General features: G+C 37.2%; 1 protein-coding gene across 2 annotated transcripts; it reads right to left on the bottom strand.

Annotated features, from left to right (window-relative positions):
- Positions 1 to 114: 114 nt before the first annotated feature.
- LOC130429384 (uncharacterized) lies at positions 115 to 15,723 on the bottom strand. 2 transcript variants are annotated; one of them, XM_056757914.1, is made up of 9 exons: positions 15,573 to 15,723; positions 10,270 to 10,605; positions 9,649 to 9,990; positions 8,665 to 8,781; positions 6,907 to 7,227; positions 4,727 to 5,038; positions 2,039 to 2,335; positions 886 to 1,185; positions 115 to 760 (listed from the first exon to the last, which is right to left on the bottom strand). In XM_056757914.1, the coding sequence occupies exons 1-9, from the start codon at positions 15,604 to 15,606 to the stop codon at positions 621 to 623; spliced, it is 2,199 nt and encodes a 732-aa protein (XP_056613892.1). In that variant the 5' UTR covers positions 15,607 to 15,723; the 3' UTR covers positions 115 to 620. The 2 variants fall into 2 exon arrangements, with proteins under 2 accessions (XP_056613892.1, XP_056613893.1); XM_056757915.1 differs by lacking the exon at positions 115 to 760 and having other exon boundaries at positions 1,148 to 1,282.
- Positions 15,724 to 17,340: the final 1,617 nt, after the last annotated feature.

The raw sequence follows: 17,340 nt of genomic DNA, 5'->3' as shown, positions 1-17,340 counted from the left end.
TTTCATATGCGGTCTCCGCAATGTCGAAGTGACCGCTCTCGAAAGGGAACATCTTAATTTCTCAACTCAACTCAACTTTATTTATATAGCGCTTTTTACAATTTTCATTGTTACAAAGCAGCTGTACATGAGACACATTGAATACAAGTAAAACAACTGAAGGCATATATACCTGTAAAACAAGAAAAAAAGGCGAAAACAGCAAAGACAGACATACAAATGCTCCACACACACAATATGCAAACATACATACACACAAACATTGACATAGACGCACACACACACAGTGAAAGCACACATTTGAGATAAAGGAGAGAGAACCACAGGTCAAATATTAAACGGACTATGAATTCTTATATGTAATAGTGATTATATCTAATTTCTGAATTATAAAGCAGCCCCCCCGGCCAGGCAGATAGTGCAAAACAATATGCAAACGGTGGTGAGGAACCCAAAACTCCCAATCGAGAAAAAAAAACCTCAGGAGAACCCAGGCCCAACCAGGGGATTCCAGTTCCCCTCAGTTCCCCTCTGGCAAAAGCTGCTGCCTCTGCACAAGCTCAACAGTGCTTGCACAACAAGGCTAATTAAAATAAAAAATGATAGATTTAAGATTATCATTAACAATCTAATAGCATTTGAAATTTTGTAGGAAAATCAAAGTTGTCGCGTCCATTATCCAGCTCTATCCTCTTAGCTCTTGTCAGGTCACCGCATCCCATTCTCGGCTTTGCCATCGGGTCTGGGCATGAACTGCATCCTGCGGTTTCAAATTTCAACATGTTTTTAGTCAAAGAATAAAAATCTGAACAGGAATAAACCAATGTTTTTGCATCATCTCTCATCATCATGTCAGATATAAATCACTGAAACAAATCCACTCACCAGAGACGACAACCCTGTATGTTCTGTATTCTGTTCCTCTACTGCTGCTTCTGATCTTTGATCTATAAACTCCAGAAAGTTCAGATGTGATGTCTGTGATGGTGAGATCTCCAGTCTTTGTGTCCAGCTTCAGTTTCTCTTTGAATCTCTTATCATATGAGGGTTCAGTCCCTACAGTGATTTCAGCTATGAGAGTTTCTTCATATCCAAATCTCCACTGAATCACATCATCATTCTGAATCTCATTAACATAAGTGTATAGAATGACAGAACCTTCAGACTCTACTGATTTTATCCTCTCTTCATTTATAACAACAGCACATAGAAGAGAAAAACACAGAAGAACATCCATCAGATCAAATGTGCTGGAGAACATACAGCTTATGATTTCACTCATCTGTAAATATACATTATATATAAACATCATCAGAAACTCAAGAAATAAAACATCATAAGATTCTTACAATACAAGTGAAATTATTTTATAAACTTTTATAAAACACTTGCCACATGAGAAAAAAAACTGACATAAAATGTGAATTGGAAAATTTTTATTAGCTCATTTTTACCGAATGCAGACCTTCCGCGAGGAAAAGCCCTTTACTTTCAGTTATAAATTAAGAAAGGACGTTCAAACGTCACAAACAGGCAAATTGGTTTAATTATTTTTCAATATAATGTCTTACATGTTATTTAAAGAAATATTTATATCTAAAGTTTGCGTAATATTAAACTGTCCCTCGCAAAATAATTAGCAGCATCCGGGTTACAGGGTGTTATTAGTTTTGAGCGTTTTTTTTGGAAAATAACAAAAGAGAAAATAAAAGTATAATACAAGTAATATCTATACAGCACTTCATATACAAAACCTCTTAACAAAAGTGCTGACTAGCAAACAATCCTTAATAGATTTTGTGTCGGTCAGAAATTCAAAGCTGTACAGAATCTCATCTGATTTCTGTTTGTTCTGATCTAGAAGATGATTCACTGTTAAGAATCACACACACAAATGAAATAAGTATTTTTTACACACGTTGTCAGCTGTAGATCAAATGGTTTTCTAACATCACACATAAGTTTAAAGCTGCTCTGAAATAAATCAGTTTATGAATGATTGTGTCTGATATAATAATTCATATCTTGATTTACTCACCTTTGACCCAAACACTGAATATTCTGCATGAGATCTTTCTATCACTGTTGATCTGCTGAAATGTGTAAAGTCCTGCATCTCTCTCTCTCATGTATGTGATGGTGAGATCTCCAGTGTGATGATTCATCTTCAGTCTGTCTCTGAATCTCTCATCATCTGTATATTTGGTCTCTCTATCATCTCCATTCTTTCCAGTTACCAGAATGTTTTTTTCTTGTGACATCCACTTGATTTTACTGTCTTTCTGTATTTCACTCTCAGGGTATAGAGTGACAGATTCTCCCTTGTAAGCGATCACTGAAACATAGAAACCGAAAACAGGGGTCAATATGATAATATACTGTCAGAAACACACACAGCTGTGTTAAAAGTTATGTTATTTTGTTTCCTTTAAAGGCGCAGTTTATATACACTAGCATTATATTATTGATTTGTAACGAATCTCTCAGTCCAAACACGACGGTGGCCACCAAAATACAAAAATGATGTTGTCTGCTGCGAATGCGTGTCTACTCATGTTGATGCACTGAAGAGATCATGCGGGCATTAGAAATACTACAGAATGAGTGATGTCTTATTTAGGACGTAAAAGTTCTATGGATTTTAAGTATAAAAAGAAGGATAAAAGTCAGGCAGGAGCTAGGATCTGCCTTAATATTCTAAAGACTTTCCAGCAGAGAAACGCTAGGACCCCGCGGTACTAAGGCTTTTAGCAGAGATAACATTACTCCTAGATATCTATGGAGATACTTTCCAGCAGATAGAATTTGGAGAGAAGGATCATCTAAAAATCACCCTCGAGGAGGAGGCTTTGATTCGGATCAGTATGTGAGTAACATTGTTTTTTCTGTTTGTTAGATTCAAGATATGTTGTTGTTGTAATATTAGCTGTGTGACGGAGCAGTTTTGACCTTCATTGTTCATCTGCAACCACTTTAATATTGTAGTCGTCCAGATACTGGGGAGAGAGAGAGAGAGCTCGTTTTACTCTTTTACTCATTGATGAATAAACTTTCTGTTAATCCACGGGTCACATGCGTTCCGAACCTTAGAGCACGGTCCTTACGGATCATCCGCGATGCATTGCACCACTATACCGCAGAGGGAAGGAAGAGGAAACGCGCATTGTAGAGTTGTTTGTCCGTCTAGGGCTCCTGTACAAAACATGGCGCCGAATTTTATGTATAAAGGCCCGCTCTATATATAGATATAAATAGCTTATTCTAAGGCAGAGGTTCCCAAACTGGGGTAAGCCAGGTGACGGAGGGGGTACGTGATCAAAATGATGATTTTACATAATTATCATGCACCTGATATTCAACTAGGCATGTTTTATTACAAGCTAAATATAAAGACGTGCTCCCTGTAGTGTACACATAGCAAAATAGTTGTCAGGTAGTTCCATAAAAGGTCAAATTTATATCCAATCAAAAAATAGGCCTAGATTCGCCATCCATTCTCTTCCACCAGCACAGCGCACCTTCCTGTTTCTGAGTGTGACGAGTCACCCTTAGCGCATCAGCGTCACCATGGAAACAGAGGGTTTCATTGAGGCGCAGCTACCGGTCGTTAGGAAATAATGAGAGGCAGCATAAAAGCCTGACAAACCCAAAGCAGGATGGGCTACGACTCCACGACCGGCAGTTCGCTTTGGGATCCAGTCGCACAGAAACACGGGGAAGAACATGCACCTGTTGGAGATCACCACAAGCTTTAAGAACTCACCTCACCTCACCTCTACACCTCCCGGACCGAAGTCACCCAGTCACGGACATTTGGGAGAACCTTCAAGGCAACGGGAGCACATATTCATTTAAATAAATTCCCCTCCGGGGTGTGTGTGTTTAAGCTCTGGTGTACGTGTCGTTTCTCCACTCGCCACACTGAGCAAGAGAGTCTCATTGAAAAATCTAAGAGTGGCGATTTGAGAATTGACTTCACACAAAAATTACTGACAGACTTCTGGATAGCCTTGCATGCAGAGTATCCTGCCTTAGCCAATCGTGCTTGAAAACATTACTGCCCTTGGGGTGGGTTGTCAGCACTTGCCCGCATTAAGAACAAATATCGACACAGACTCTGCATAGAGAATGAAAACTCAAGACTTTCTCTGATACAACCAAACATCACATGTTATGCTATGCAAATAATTTCAAGCACATCCATCTCATTAAGCAGTGAGTCATTTATTTAAACTATATATGATCATATAGTTCTATATTAATGCTGTGTTTGATCAAATATAATTATTGTATGTAGGTAAATGTATTTGAAATGCTCATAAAAATCACAATTGTAACTGTAAGAAAGGGGGTACTTAGAATGATTTTAAATCCATGGGGGTACGCCATTGTAAAAAGTTTTGGGAAACACTGTTCCAAGGTATTACAAACATTATGGATCATTAAGTAAGGTCTTTATAGACCTCTGAAGAAATAGTTTTGTATAATATATTGCATTTCTGTCAATAGATCCTGTTAAAAACCCTGATTGTTACTTTAAGAAATGGTTCACTCAACAATGATCATGTAGTCTCTCTTTATTCACTCTTTTGTATTTACCCTCTGTATGAAAATATATCTAAATGATATCAGCCACCACCCCAAACACCAGTAACACCCTAACCTGTTCATTACATCATCTCTCATCATCATGTCAGATATAAATCACTGAAATAAATCCACTCACCAGAGATGACAACCCTGTATGTTCTGTATTCTGTTCCTCTACTACTGATGATCTTTGCTCTACAAACTCCACAGAGTTCAGTTGTGATTTCTGTGATGGTGAGATGTCCAGTCCTTGGGTTCAGCTCCAGTCTGTTTCTGAATCTCTCATCAGTCGAGTCATATGAGGGTTTAGTCCCTACAGTAATTTCAGCTGTACAATTTTCTTCATCTCCAAATCTCCACTGAATCACATCATCAGTCTGTATTTCAGTAACATCAGTGTATAGAGTAACAGAACCTCCCAACATTACTGATTTTACTCTCTCTTCATCTATAACAGCAGCACATAGAAAAGAAAAACACAGAAGAACATCCATCAGATGAAATGTGCTGGAGAACATACGGTTTATGATTTCACTCATCTGTAAATATACAATATATATAAACATCTTACACAGAAAGAAACTTTCTATTACCGTCTCAGTTTCAGCTTACAAACAGATGAAAAAACCATCAAACTAGGACTGCAGCAATTAATCGATAAAAATGATAATAATTGATAATGAAAATAGTTTTCAATTAATTTCATTATTGATTATTTTGTCTGCACTTATAAATCAAGCACGTCTTCTTCCCTTTCAAAATCACCATTTTAGACATGTCTCTCCCGGCATCCGTCTCTTTGTGTGGCACAAGTTTTGCAGTTTTTAAATCAGATTTGTTTGGCATGCGCAATTTTAAAGTTTATTAGGGCATGACAAAATAAAAGATTATATTAGTGAAACACAATTTGTGTCTAAATACCCTGATTTCGGGGATTATATTTTCTACCGCTTATCTGAACTACCTCGGGTCACGGGGAGCCAGCGCCTATCTCAGGAGTCATCGGGCATCAAGGCAGGATACACCCTGGATGGAGTGCTGGGGGATTATATAATTCATATAATTTATATAAAAAGTAACAAAGTAGGTTTACTTAAGTATAGTACAGATACTAAAAAAGTTTCCTTCAGTGTACTGAACTTCACTACATTTAAATGAAAAATATCTCACTTTTCATGCCACAAAAACAAATATTTTCTTGGCCAAACCGTCCGTCCCCTCCCTCCAAAGTTTGTGAGAGACAATTGTCAGCTGCTGCTAATATGACACACCTGAATCAACTCATCAGGCTTGGTGTGTTAATTTGGGAGACATCCACAACATTTTGGGAGACATCCACAACATTTTGGGAGAAGGCTTATGAGTTAAGTTGTGTACACATTTCCCATCTCTGATTTAGTTATAAGAAAAAGATCCAATTAAACATTTTATCCAATTAACCGGCCAACTAATCGCTTATCACAATAATTGTTATTTTCCACTTTGCAATCCTAACAAAAACACACAATATTATGTCATAAAGACCATTTTGTAGGGTATCTGTGTAAACACAGACTTCTACGTCCAAAATGAAGTCATAAATGAATGCATAGATTTATGAAAATGGGAAACACATCAGATTCGAGCGGCACCAGAGTTTGTTTTGGAATAACACCAAGAGACCACCTCCACAGCTGGGACTGTGTACAGTTGTTTGGTCCGCACCTGAGTGCGATTCATGTATTCACACCAGCCCAAAAGATCCGCATCAAGGGAGGAAACAAACTCGAGTTTGATTTAATCTAACCGAACAAGACAGGTCTGAATACAATGATTTTGTCCTTCAGATGTGACAGTATGTGCTCACAGTCAAGATTGTCTGTACAGTGTGCACATGTTTACATTTTTATATACAAGTTATATAACTTCTATAAATCTGTACAATATGTTCATGGAGAACTGTGTTTGCACAATTTAATATCCATTTTGATTTGATATCTTTTCTTAGCTCAGTTGTTATGAATGCAGAAAATCTTCTGCGAGTAAGACGTTATGCTTTGGTAAATAAAGTAAAGATATTAAAGCAGTTTTGAGCGGGTGTTAATGGGGAATAATAGACCTTGGGATGTTGCAACAGGCCAATCAGCATTGAGTTTTCTAGAGCGCCGTCTAATAACAGTAAATAACATTTGTGTTTATTATATGTGCAGTTTTTAAGTCGTCTGTTGCCTTGAAGTGTGAAGAGGTTTCTTTGTTGACTTATTCAGTGGTGCACATTGTGTCTGATGAGATGAATGTAGAACATATAAATATTATCAATAGACTTGAGCTTCTTACCATTGACAAGAACATTGAATTGACGGTATGATGGTCCTCCACCAGTGATGAACTGAAGGAATGATTTCACTGGACTGCTGCTGCTGATATTTACTTTATACAGTCCAGCGTCTTCTGTTCTGATGTTTCTGATGGTGAGAGATCCAGTCTGATCATCCACCTTCAGTCTGTCTATGAATCTCTCTTCATCACTGTTGTTCTTACTGAATGAGGCTATCACTTCATCTCTAAAGATCCACTCGATGACATCATCAGACTGAGGTTTAGTGACATGAATCTCTAGTGTGACAGAATGTCCCTCAGGCACCATCATCACTGTAACTGTCACAAAAACACAAGAGAGAGAAATATAAACATCATAACTCATCAGTGTTCAGGTGATCAACAATCTCAGATGTTATGAAGGAACCAAACAAACTGAAGAAATTTGCACCCCATATTCACGGCAAGAGGCTATGGATTACTTTGCGCTCACACTGCCAGCGATAAAGCGCAGCAATGTCATTCATTTCAATGGAGAACCAGCCACACAAGCGACAGTTACAGTAGGCGACAGGAAGTGGCCGTGTCTAGTGTACCCCGAACGCTCCCCCACCGCTCCAAGCAGGCCTCGAACCAGGTGGGTCCGGCATGGGAGTCGGGCGCTCTAGCGAGGAGGCTAAAGACCGCAGTCTCCAGTGTCTGTCGCTAGAGAGTCCTTGAGGCCGGAGAGTGAGGTTTACATACTGCACAGCTCTTTACTAGCTTGCCTTTGTTACATTAGCGACGTAACAAAGTTGAGATTTGCTCAACTTTATGCAAATGATGCTTGACGTTCGGGAGCAACTACCAATAGTATTAAAGCAGCGGAGCTCACGTCATCCGTCTCTTGTCATTTACAGCATGGTTTGTTTATAACTGTTACTATATCAGCCAAAGATAGGAGCACCTTCTGAACACCTCGTAACAAGAGACTAGAGACACCTAGTGACAGAGTCGGTGGTGATGTGAACACATTACATCAGTATTACTGCACAACTGTCTCATTCTGCTTCTGAAGAATTGTTTTACCTTGTAAAAATAGTTTTAATCATCAATATGATCTTAATTTTGATGCTGTGTGTTTATTTTATGAATGCTAGTATAGTGAATAACATTTGATATTTGATAAAAACATTAAACGCTGTGAGTTACAGTGAATGTAGAACAGGGGGTTTCGTTTTATGACAAACAAAGCTTCTTGTGGATCTGAATATACAGTAAATCACAACTTCAGAGGGTTTTAGTCGATTTCACAGGATAACTTAAAAAAACATGTTTCGATTCAAATTCAACTAAAATTAAGATTTAACCTTTGAATCTACCAAAGTTTTTTTTCTTTGATATATTAAAGCAAAAGGTTCAATTTTATTATCATATCATAGCATATGATGCATTAACCCACACAAGATGACATCCTCATGCACTCATTTTGTGTGTTTGTGACACTCATGACACAGAGTCTGAATCCATCTCATGTCTCCTGTACATCTGTGTTTGTTGATTCTATTTCTGTATAAGTTTATGTTCAGAAAGATTAATAAGTCTACGATGTCTAATGTTTTAAAATCTGTTAAAAGTCATGAAGTGTTACTTAAACAGACAAAAATGAAAACTGGAGCAATATGACCAAACTTAAGAAAAATCTAATATGTGGAAACAAAAAGAAAAACACCTTTATATTAATACAATAAATGTATATGACATCTTATAATAGTATCAGCTGGAGATTAAACTCACCCTTTTGTTTCTGTTGTTCATATTTAATGCGGCGATACATGATCACAGCAACAACAGCAATAACCAGCAGGAACCCACAGATTATTCCTGTAGCTTGTACTGCAGATAGACCTGGTTCTGTAATGACAGAGAGAAACACTTAAATTAACAACAATTAACAAGTATTCCTGCTATAACAACTAAAGATAGATCTAAAGAGACCAAATAAAAACTGTACTGTTACATCAGATTCCTTACTAATCTGGACTTTAAAAAGAAGAGAAAGCTGAAGAGAAAGTTTTTAGTCTCAGCATTTTTTCTTTTAACAATATGCTATATTCAATGACTAAAGAAATGAATGATGCGTAAACAATCCAAATCTGATACCTTTATGACCTTCAATATATATTGATGTACCTCAGCATGTTAAACATCTCCCCGATATAAAAGTATTGAATAGCTCTCCTGTGTTTCAGTGGTAAGATAATTCCCTGACAAGCGGGAACGAGACATTGTGTAGATCGCTCATCAGCCGTGCAGGCATTCTTTCATAAATTCTGGGGGTATTGTTGCTGTGCACAGTATTTATACTGCCAAAAGTTTTTGCATACTGTTGCATGTCTTGCAACGATTGCCAGTTTTTTTTAAGACTTCAGGAAAGTGAAGAAGGGCCGAGTCCCCACAGTGGAGCTACTATCAATGTCTCGTTCCCAATTCTCAGGGAACCTTAATATAGTAACCAGACACTATTTATTTAATAACCTTAATGTATTTTCTCAGTGAAAGGGGTATACTTCAAGTATTAGTATTAGATCAAGACTCAAAATTAAATTACTTGGATCAGACTGGGGGCACAAAAAAGAAGTGTGAGTTCTAAATGTCACAGGGTGATTTCAAAATACAGTAAACACTCAAATGAAACAGGAATTGTAAGATGTTTTTTCATGAGCTAATGTGATTCACACACAGCTGGTAACTGTAAATAAAGGATAATTATATACTCACCAGTGACAGAAACAAAGAATCTCTTGTATAATGTCTGTTCGGTGTTCCTGCTGATCTTCAGTTTATACTCTCCAGAATCTGATATTTGGACAGCACTGATGATGAGAGATCCGGTCTGATCTAGCTTCAGTCTGCCTTTGAATTTCTTATCAGCATCATATATTGAGCTCTTATCGTCTTCTTTATCATCTTTAGCCAAGAGAGAACCTTCATCTCCAAACCTCCACACTATCAGATCACTGGTCTGTGTTTGAACAACAGTCTTTAGAGTCACAGATTCTCCCTCAGTTTTCAACACAGTCTTGGATTCAACTGCATTGGGATGAGTAGAAAGTGGGACATCTAAAGAAGTTCCACAAACAGAGAATAATTAAAAAAATTCAGGACCCTGTCAGTGACACTTGTTCAGCTCGAGTTTAACCTGAACAAGGATATCAGTTCTGTTAATGGTTATGACCGTATAATCACTCAATCATTTAGTTTATACATCTGTTGTAAAAAAGTAACATTACACACAGGTATACTGAATATTATTACTACACTTTGTGTGATAATGCTGAACGAAACGTCTGGTTTAACACATCAGGACAAAAATAAAAACAAACATGAATGCAAGCTTACCATAGACCACAATTCTGAAACTCTTTTCTTTAATTCCAGTTCTAAATCTTATTATCTGTGCTTTATAAAGTCCAGAGTGTTTGATTCTCATGTTCTTGATGGTCAGATCTGCAGTCTGAATGTTTGAGATCTGCAGTCTTTCTTTAAATCTTTCATCAGCTATATCTTTAATTAGGATTAGATTCCCAATGCAAGCTATAAGACTTGCAGAGTCGTCAGGTGGTACAAACCACCACTTTATCACATCGTCTTTCTGTACGTCAGTAACTCTAGTGTGTAGAGTGACAGAATCTCCCTCCATCACTCTTTTCCCTTCATCTGGATCACCAAACACACCTGAAGACACAAACATTACATCACAGGTTACGTCTATACAAACTGAAACACTAGCAGTTACTGCTGGTGATTTCAGTTAACAGATCTTTGGAAATTGATATCATAGTCTCATCTAATAAACATGATTTTACTTGTTCAAATATGCCTTTAGTCATCTTGACAGATTAGCATGAGATAAAATAAATGTGATATTTTATGGACTGTGTCCTAAAACTGTACAGGCATAAAAACAAATATACTCTAAAAACAATGTGCTTCAAAAGGTTTTTTGACACCATAGAAGGACTTTTTGGTTTCATGATAGCACAAATCCTAAATAGACAGCAGTAAGAGTTCTGTCAAAAAATATTTTTAGAGAACTTTTTGCAGAAACGCATTTGTTTAACGTTAACAATAGAAAGAAAAATGCGTTTGAAGCACATAGGCAGGGCCGGATTATGCAATGGGCATTATGGGCACAGGCCCAGGGGCTCAAGCAACGGGAAGACAATTTCACATAAGTGTTTTTTTATGATCTAACAGCAACATTACACACTAACTAAAGTTTTTAAAATAGGATCACAGGGAACAGCATTTTTTTAAATCTTAAAACGTTAGTTTAATAACTTAAAAAACGTTTTTAATTAAACTAACCTTTTAAGGTTTAAAAGTGCTGTTCCCTGTGATAATACATTAATTTGGTGTTGTTTCCTTGCCAACTATGAATTATTTTATATAGATATAATGTTGAATAGTAACTCCCGTACTTTACCAATATTTAGCCGTCATCATTAGATCATCCACAGTGCTTTTACATACATTGCAAAATGTTTACATACACACAGATATTTTCATGTCATAATATATAGGCTAAAGAAGTATACTTATAATACTCGTTACTGCTGTTTACTGTTATGCATTACACACTTAGATAAGAATGTGAGTCGCGAGGTGCTTGTTACACAAACAAAGTTTAATAAATGGACAAATTACTTTTATAGTTTAATCATTGATAATGACTACGCTTTTATTCTAAGAAAAAATTAAGTGGAAAATATTTGAGAATTGCACTTAAGAATATTCTTAAGAACTTTTTGTAATTTATCTTAGGAGAGTTCCTATATTTTCTCTTAAGAGTAGTTTTGTGAATCCGGCGTGTTTTTGTGTGAATTGTAGAAGAATCTGACAGAACTGAACTAATAGGTAGAGGTGTGGTCACAGTGTGTGCTTGAATATGCCAGTGAGTTACGGTATGCATGGAAATATCTTAATATTGTTGTTGCTGGTCCAGGAAAGCATCGTTGCAATCATATGGTGTAAATCCTGTATGATGGAGAATGTGTACAGGTGTTGATATTGACCTTCAGTTTGTGATCATAGTTTGTATCTTAGCAATGTAATCCTGCATAACAGTGGTTGTAACAGGCGGCCCGCCAGCAATATTATCTGATTATTTTGCCCGCAGCTTGTTCTGAAATAGACCTGTCACAATCACGCCTTTAGTGAATTTGCCTTCAAAATAAAAGTGTTAAAACATTTTTTGCAGAAAGGTTTTATTTTTAAATGAATTGAGAGCTTTTAATTTGGAAAGTTCTGAAATATGTTAAAAGGAGTCTGTCGATCGCTAGACACACTTCTAAAGTTGCCGTCTTGAATAAATATGGGTATGAAAAAACTTACAGTGAAGCATTTAAACGATGGCTTATAATGCAGGGCCTCAGCACCAACACGTGAACAATAACAAAGCAAATTCAGCTCCTTTTTATGTCGTGCGAGCACCCAGGATGCTTTAATGGACACACTTGTCCCTTTCTGTTGATCTGTGAAGCCACGCACTACCCAGCTTACAATTTTGGGTTCCCAGAACGTTTCCCTAACGTTAGTTTTTGGTTCCCAGAATTTTATTTTCTATGGTTCGTTTTTGGTTCTCCAGGAAAGTTTTCTTTATGGAAATAGAACGTTAGTTCTGGTTCCCATAACGTTCTAGGAACCAAAAACTAACATTAAGGACCATGAAACTAATGTTTAATTTCCGTTAATATAACCAAAAGCAAACCTTTCAAAACTTTCTGGGAACCAGAAACTAACATTAGGGGAACGTTCCCAGAACGCAGCAATACCGATACCAGTATCGGGTATCGGCCCGATACCAAGCCAATGTACTCGTACTCGTAATGACACCGATACCAATGACCGAGACCTCATGTTACATACATAGAGCCCTATGATCTCCGCAATGCGGAAAACGCGGACGGAATCAAGGAATCCAGGCATGAAAACAGAATTTGCTGTTTCAGCCTAACAGCTAACGTTACAGCTAACCGAATATTCAGATAGTGTTTGAATATGTATTCTGCTTGTTTTGCATGACGGGGTGTGAGGAGAGGTGCGGTTGCCTATACTGAACTTGAACACATTGTGCTTGTGAAGCTTTTAGATTAGAGCCAGCGTTTCAGTTCACGAGGACACAAACACATAAACAAACCATTTGCGGCCGATCTGTCAAAATAACAGTCAGCTTAACTTAAACAAATGCTCTTACGCCGTCCTGTCCAAAGAAAAGTCTAGTTGACTTGAACAAGTTATCATACACTCACATTTTACCACACCACCCCCCTGGAATTTTTCATAATTCGACCAGAGTATATTGTTTACTTTAGCAAACTGAAGTAAATGTGCTAGTCAAATTGTGCTACATATCATTAAAAAAATTACTTAATTTAAAAATAGTACTTAAATTTTCCTAAAAATTAATTTAATGGATTTTAAACTATATTTAAACTGGTTCATTTAAACTATTGCACTTTTCAGTCAATAGCGAATAAAAGAGATCATTGAATCATTCAAAGTGAATCACAGAGAATGCAAAATGTGAATGAGCTTTGTTCATTTAGAAAGACTGGTTAATTCTGTTGGCTACTGTGGGCTGAAAAGTTTGTTGAAAATGTTAAAAAAGCTTTATCTGGTAAAAATTCTATTTCTATTGGTTGAATAAAAGTAATGTTTTATACAACTTAATAATTGTGATTTTATTCAATTTTATTTGAACTTTTAATATGTCAAACTCAAAGTGATTTTGGTTAAGCCACATAAAGGTACGGTAGGCCTATGTCTTTGTACAAGATCAGGATGGCGCCACCTCCGCCAAATTTTGAGCCAGGAAAACCCTGTTACATCATGGTCTAGTGATTTAGATGTGTCAAATCAATCGAAAATCACGAAAATGCTGTTTGATTTTGAGAATTACCGTTAGCTTGAGCATTCAGAGCATTATCAATGTTTTCAAGGACCGTGGGACTTAAAAAAGAATATTATTAATGAGTCTTCTGTCTGCTTCAGACATTACGTCGCAAGTACAGAATTAGCAATAGAATTCACATCACCTCACGCGTATTCACATCACCAATATCAGGGAACGTTATTTTATGGTTGCAAAAAAGAAAATCTGAGAAGAAAGTTCTTAGAACGTTATTGTTTTGGTTCCTCAAATAGTAACTATTAGAGAACCAAAAACCAAGGTTAGTGTTACTGGTTAGACCCTGCTGTTGTGTGCATAGCTTGCTGTTAGTGGTACAATCTTGCTGTCATGATTCCACTATCATGTCATGGTTATTCTTGTCTTGCAGTGGAGTCATGGCATAAGTCCTTGGGTTTTGTGTGAGATGGACATGTCTTTGCTTACATATTGGCTGACATGTGCCTTCTCATGTCTTGTCTGTGTTTTCCCTCCATCTCGTTTCCTTGTTAACTTCCCATTAGTGTTTCATTACCCACACCTGTTCCCTTGACAATTATCCTGTGTTTGTTCCCCTTGAAATAGTCCTCATGTTTCATAGTCCTGTGCTTGTTCGTTGTGTGTATTTTGTACCGTGTTCCCAGTCTTGCCTTGCCTTGCCTTGCCTTGCCTTGCCTTGCCTTGCCTTGCCTTGCCTTGCCTTGCCTTGCCTTGCCTTGCCTTGCCTTGCCTTGCCTTGCCTTGCCTTGCCTTGCCTTGCCTTGCCTTGCCTTGCCTTGCCTTGCCTTGCCTTGCCTTGCCTTGCCTTGCCTTGCCTTGCCTTGCCTTGCCTTGCCTCTAATACTGTATTTGCCTTGTCTACCTTGTGACATTGTCTTGAGTTTTGTCTTCGTTTAGGTTTTGCCCTCTCATAGGAAGTCTTTTGTTTTAGTTGTTTATTGTATTATTTTGACCCTTTTGTCATTAAATGGACCTGTTTAACCCTTCATCCGTACTTGCTTGCATTTAGGTTCTTCTCCCCTGGAAATGGATAACACCTGTGCTTTCGTGGTGCAGTTTATAGCTAAAGCCACCTTGAAGGTGCCATGCATCGTCTCGTGGTGCAGTCTAATATTATACTCTTTGCAAACAGCAAGAACGTCATGGGAGATAAGACACACCGGCTTTGCATTCACGACTTTCCTTTTTAGACTCTTTGACAGTGCCATTTTCTCTCAACATCTAGCTAGCTTAAATGTTAACATCACTTTACACACGACGTAATAGCGTTCCCCCAGCAGGCAAAAAGAAAAGGTAAAGGTAAAGCGTGGCGAGTAGAAAGCGAGACTAAACGTGGGTGAGAGATGAGACCTGTCCATCGTTACCATATCAGCTGTTTGGAATTACTTTACACTCAAAGGAGAAAAAAAGCAAAACCGAATGCAATGTAAGCGTTTTGAGAGGTGGCAGAGCTCTGTATAGCTCGAATGTATCGTAAATAACTTTGGCTAAAACCGTCTAGTTTAGGCATGCATGTAACGTTGAATGTTTCCGTTTAAAAAAAGACCATAAACTACTTAGTCTGGTTTTACAAGTTAGTCAATCTCATTTATTTCTTCAAGACTGGTCATAGCTTCTTAAAGTCAGCTACACTGATCTAATTGAAATATGAAAAGTAAGACCGATGGTCCTTATCATATAGTATAATGGGTGGGCAATATTTCCAGGCAAGTGAAACCGAAAGCGTGAATAGAAATAGAAATCAAACACTTACCGTACAGTAATACAAACGCATAAAAAAACTTCATTTCAACGTTGATCCGAGTCCTTTTTAGTTAACACGCGCAGTTGAGGTTACATACTTAAATTCTCTCGTGTGTCCGTCATTACGGCAAGTAGTCCCGCTGCAGAGTGTAGCGCGGTGACGTCATGCATTTCGACGTCATGCATGTATAACTGCGCATGCGCGACGTACTGTATGCATTTAAACCGAATGCGCCATACAGACAAGGGCGTAGTTTATGGTGGGATGGGGGGGAGGTAAGCAAATCCATCAGTTACAGCCCCTCCAATATTTCAACATGAAAATCACAGTAGATCAAATGAAAAATATGTAGAATTACTTTATTTTTGACAATAATTTTGTTCCTAATCAAATATGAGTTTGTCATAATAAATTAGACAAAAAATAGGCTACTTCCCCTCCATTGAACCGATTGGTAACGCCCAACCAATGAGTCGCACTTTCACCAAAACAACGCGAGTGGTGTTTGAATAGGAGAGCACACGGGTAACTTAACGTACGCCAAAAATGAACTATATTTAACTGCTACAAACAAAGAAAAAATGGCTTTAACATTCAGGGAAATGTCCAACTTCTCCAGACGATGTGTCTTGTGAAACGCTGTAAATGGTGTTTTGAATGTTTAAAGAAAAACCACAAAGAGCCTCTAAGATATATGTGCTCTTGTTTCGGCTCTTAGAAAGTTCTTCATTTAAAAGATTGTACACTACCTCTAGCTTCAGCCTTTGGTCTTCTCATCTTCTTTTCTTGATTGCTCTATAAGTACTGGCAAATATGCACACAGTAGAATTTAAATTGACCTTCGACTTGTATCTCTCAGCGGTGTAGATCTGCAACAAGAAATGGTACATTGATGTGCATTACCTAATCCTAAACTTGCGTGTTACTTTCGGTACGGATGAAAGTCATATATACATGTACTCTATAAAGATGTGATTTGTATATGCATCAGTTGATAAAAGTGAAATAATTGAAGGATGAATACGTGTCTTGTGTTACCATGTTGTCTCAATAAGTAGAAATGCTTTTTAAAAAAAAGACAATTGATTTAATTCTACTAGGCCTATAACCTAAAATACACAACATGAAAGCAAAATGGATCTCTCACTAACAACAGTTTTTGACACATAAACAGGTTTGTTTACTACAGTTGTTAGTATCATCACCATGTGAGTGTCAAAAACATTTTCACCTATATCTTAAATCATTCTCCTGGTAAACATCAGTATAGTTTTAACACAGTCAGTACAACACTTTACACTTGCATTACATAGAAGTAGTTTTGTTTTGGCTCTCACTGTTTTAAATATTAAAAGAGGACATGTGATTTGTTTTTAGAGTGGCTTAATGTGATGTGCCAGTGATCTTTTGTGAGTTTCATAGTTTTACTAAACCTAAAAAATGAAACAATGAGCCTCGTTTCAACTGCTAGCAAGTAAATGTAGGACAGCTTTTTCATTTTCTGAAATAATCTACAGAAAGCTATAACACAAACATGATTTCTATTTATTTATTTTAGTTTTTGAAATATGTTAATTTTAACTTTTTCATGAGTTTTGCCATCTAAATTTTCTTACTTTACCGATTTATAATTAGCTGGACGGTTGCTTCTTTGACGTTTTTAGTTATAACTGTGCAGATTTTAAATAGCTCTTTGACTTTTTTTTTTACAAAAATCTAATTCTTAAGTTTTGACCAATTCACAGTTTTTGGGTATCATGTTCCTCGCTGATTTATC

The sequence above is a fragment of the Triplophysa dalaica genome, chromosome 10 (assembly GCF_015846415.1).
Source record: "Triplophysa dalaica isolate WHDGS20190420 chromosome 10, ASM1584641v1, whole genome shotgun sequence".
NCBI classification, from domain to species: Eukaryota; Metazoa; Chordata; class Actinopteri; order Cypriniformes; family Nemacheilidae; genus Triplophysa; species Triplophysa dalaica.
Note: the sequence above shows the minus strand (reverse complement) of the source record. Positions and strands in the feature narration are given on the sequence as shown.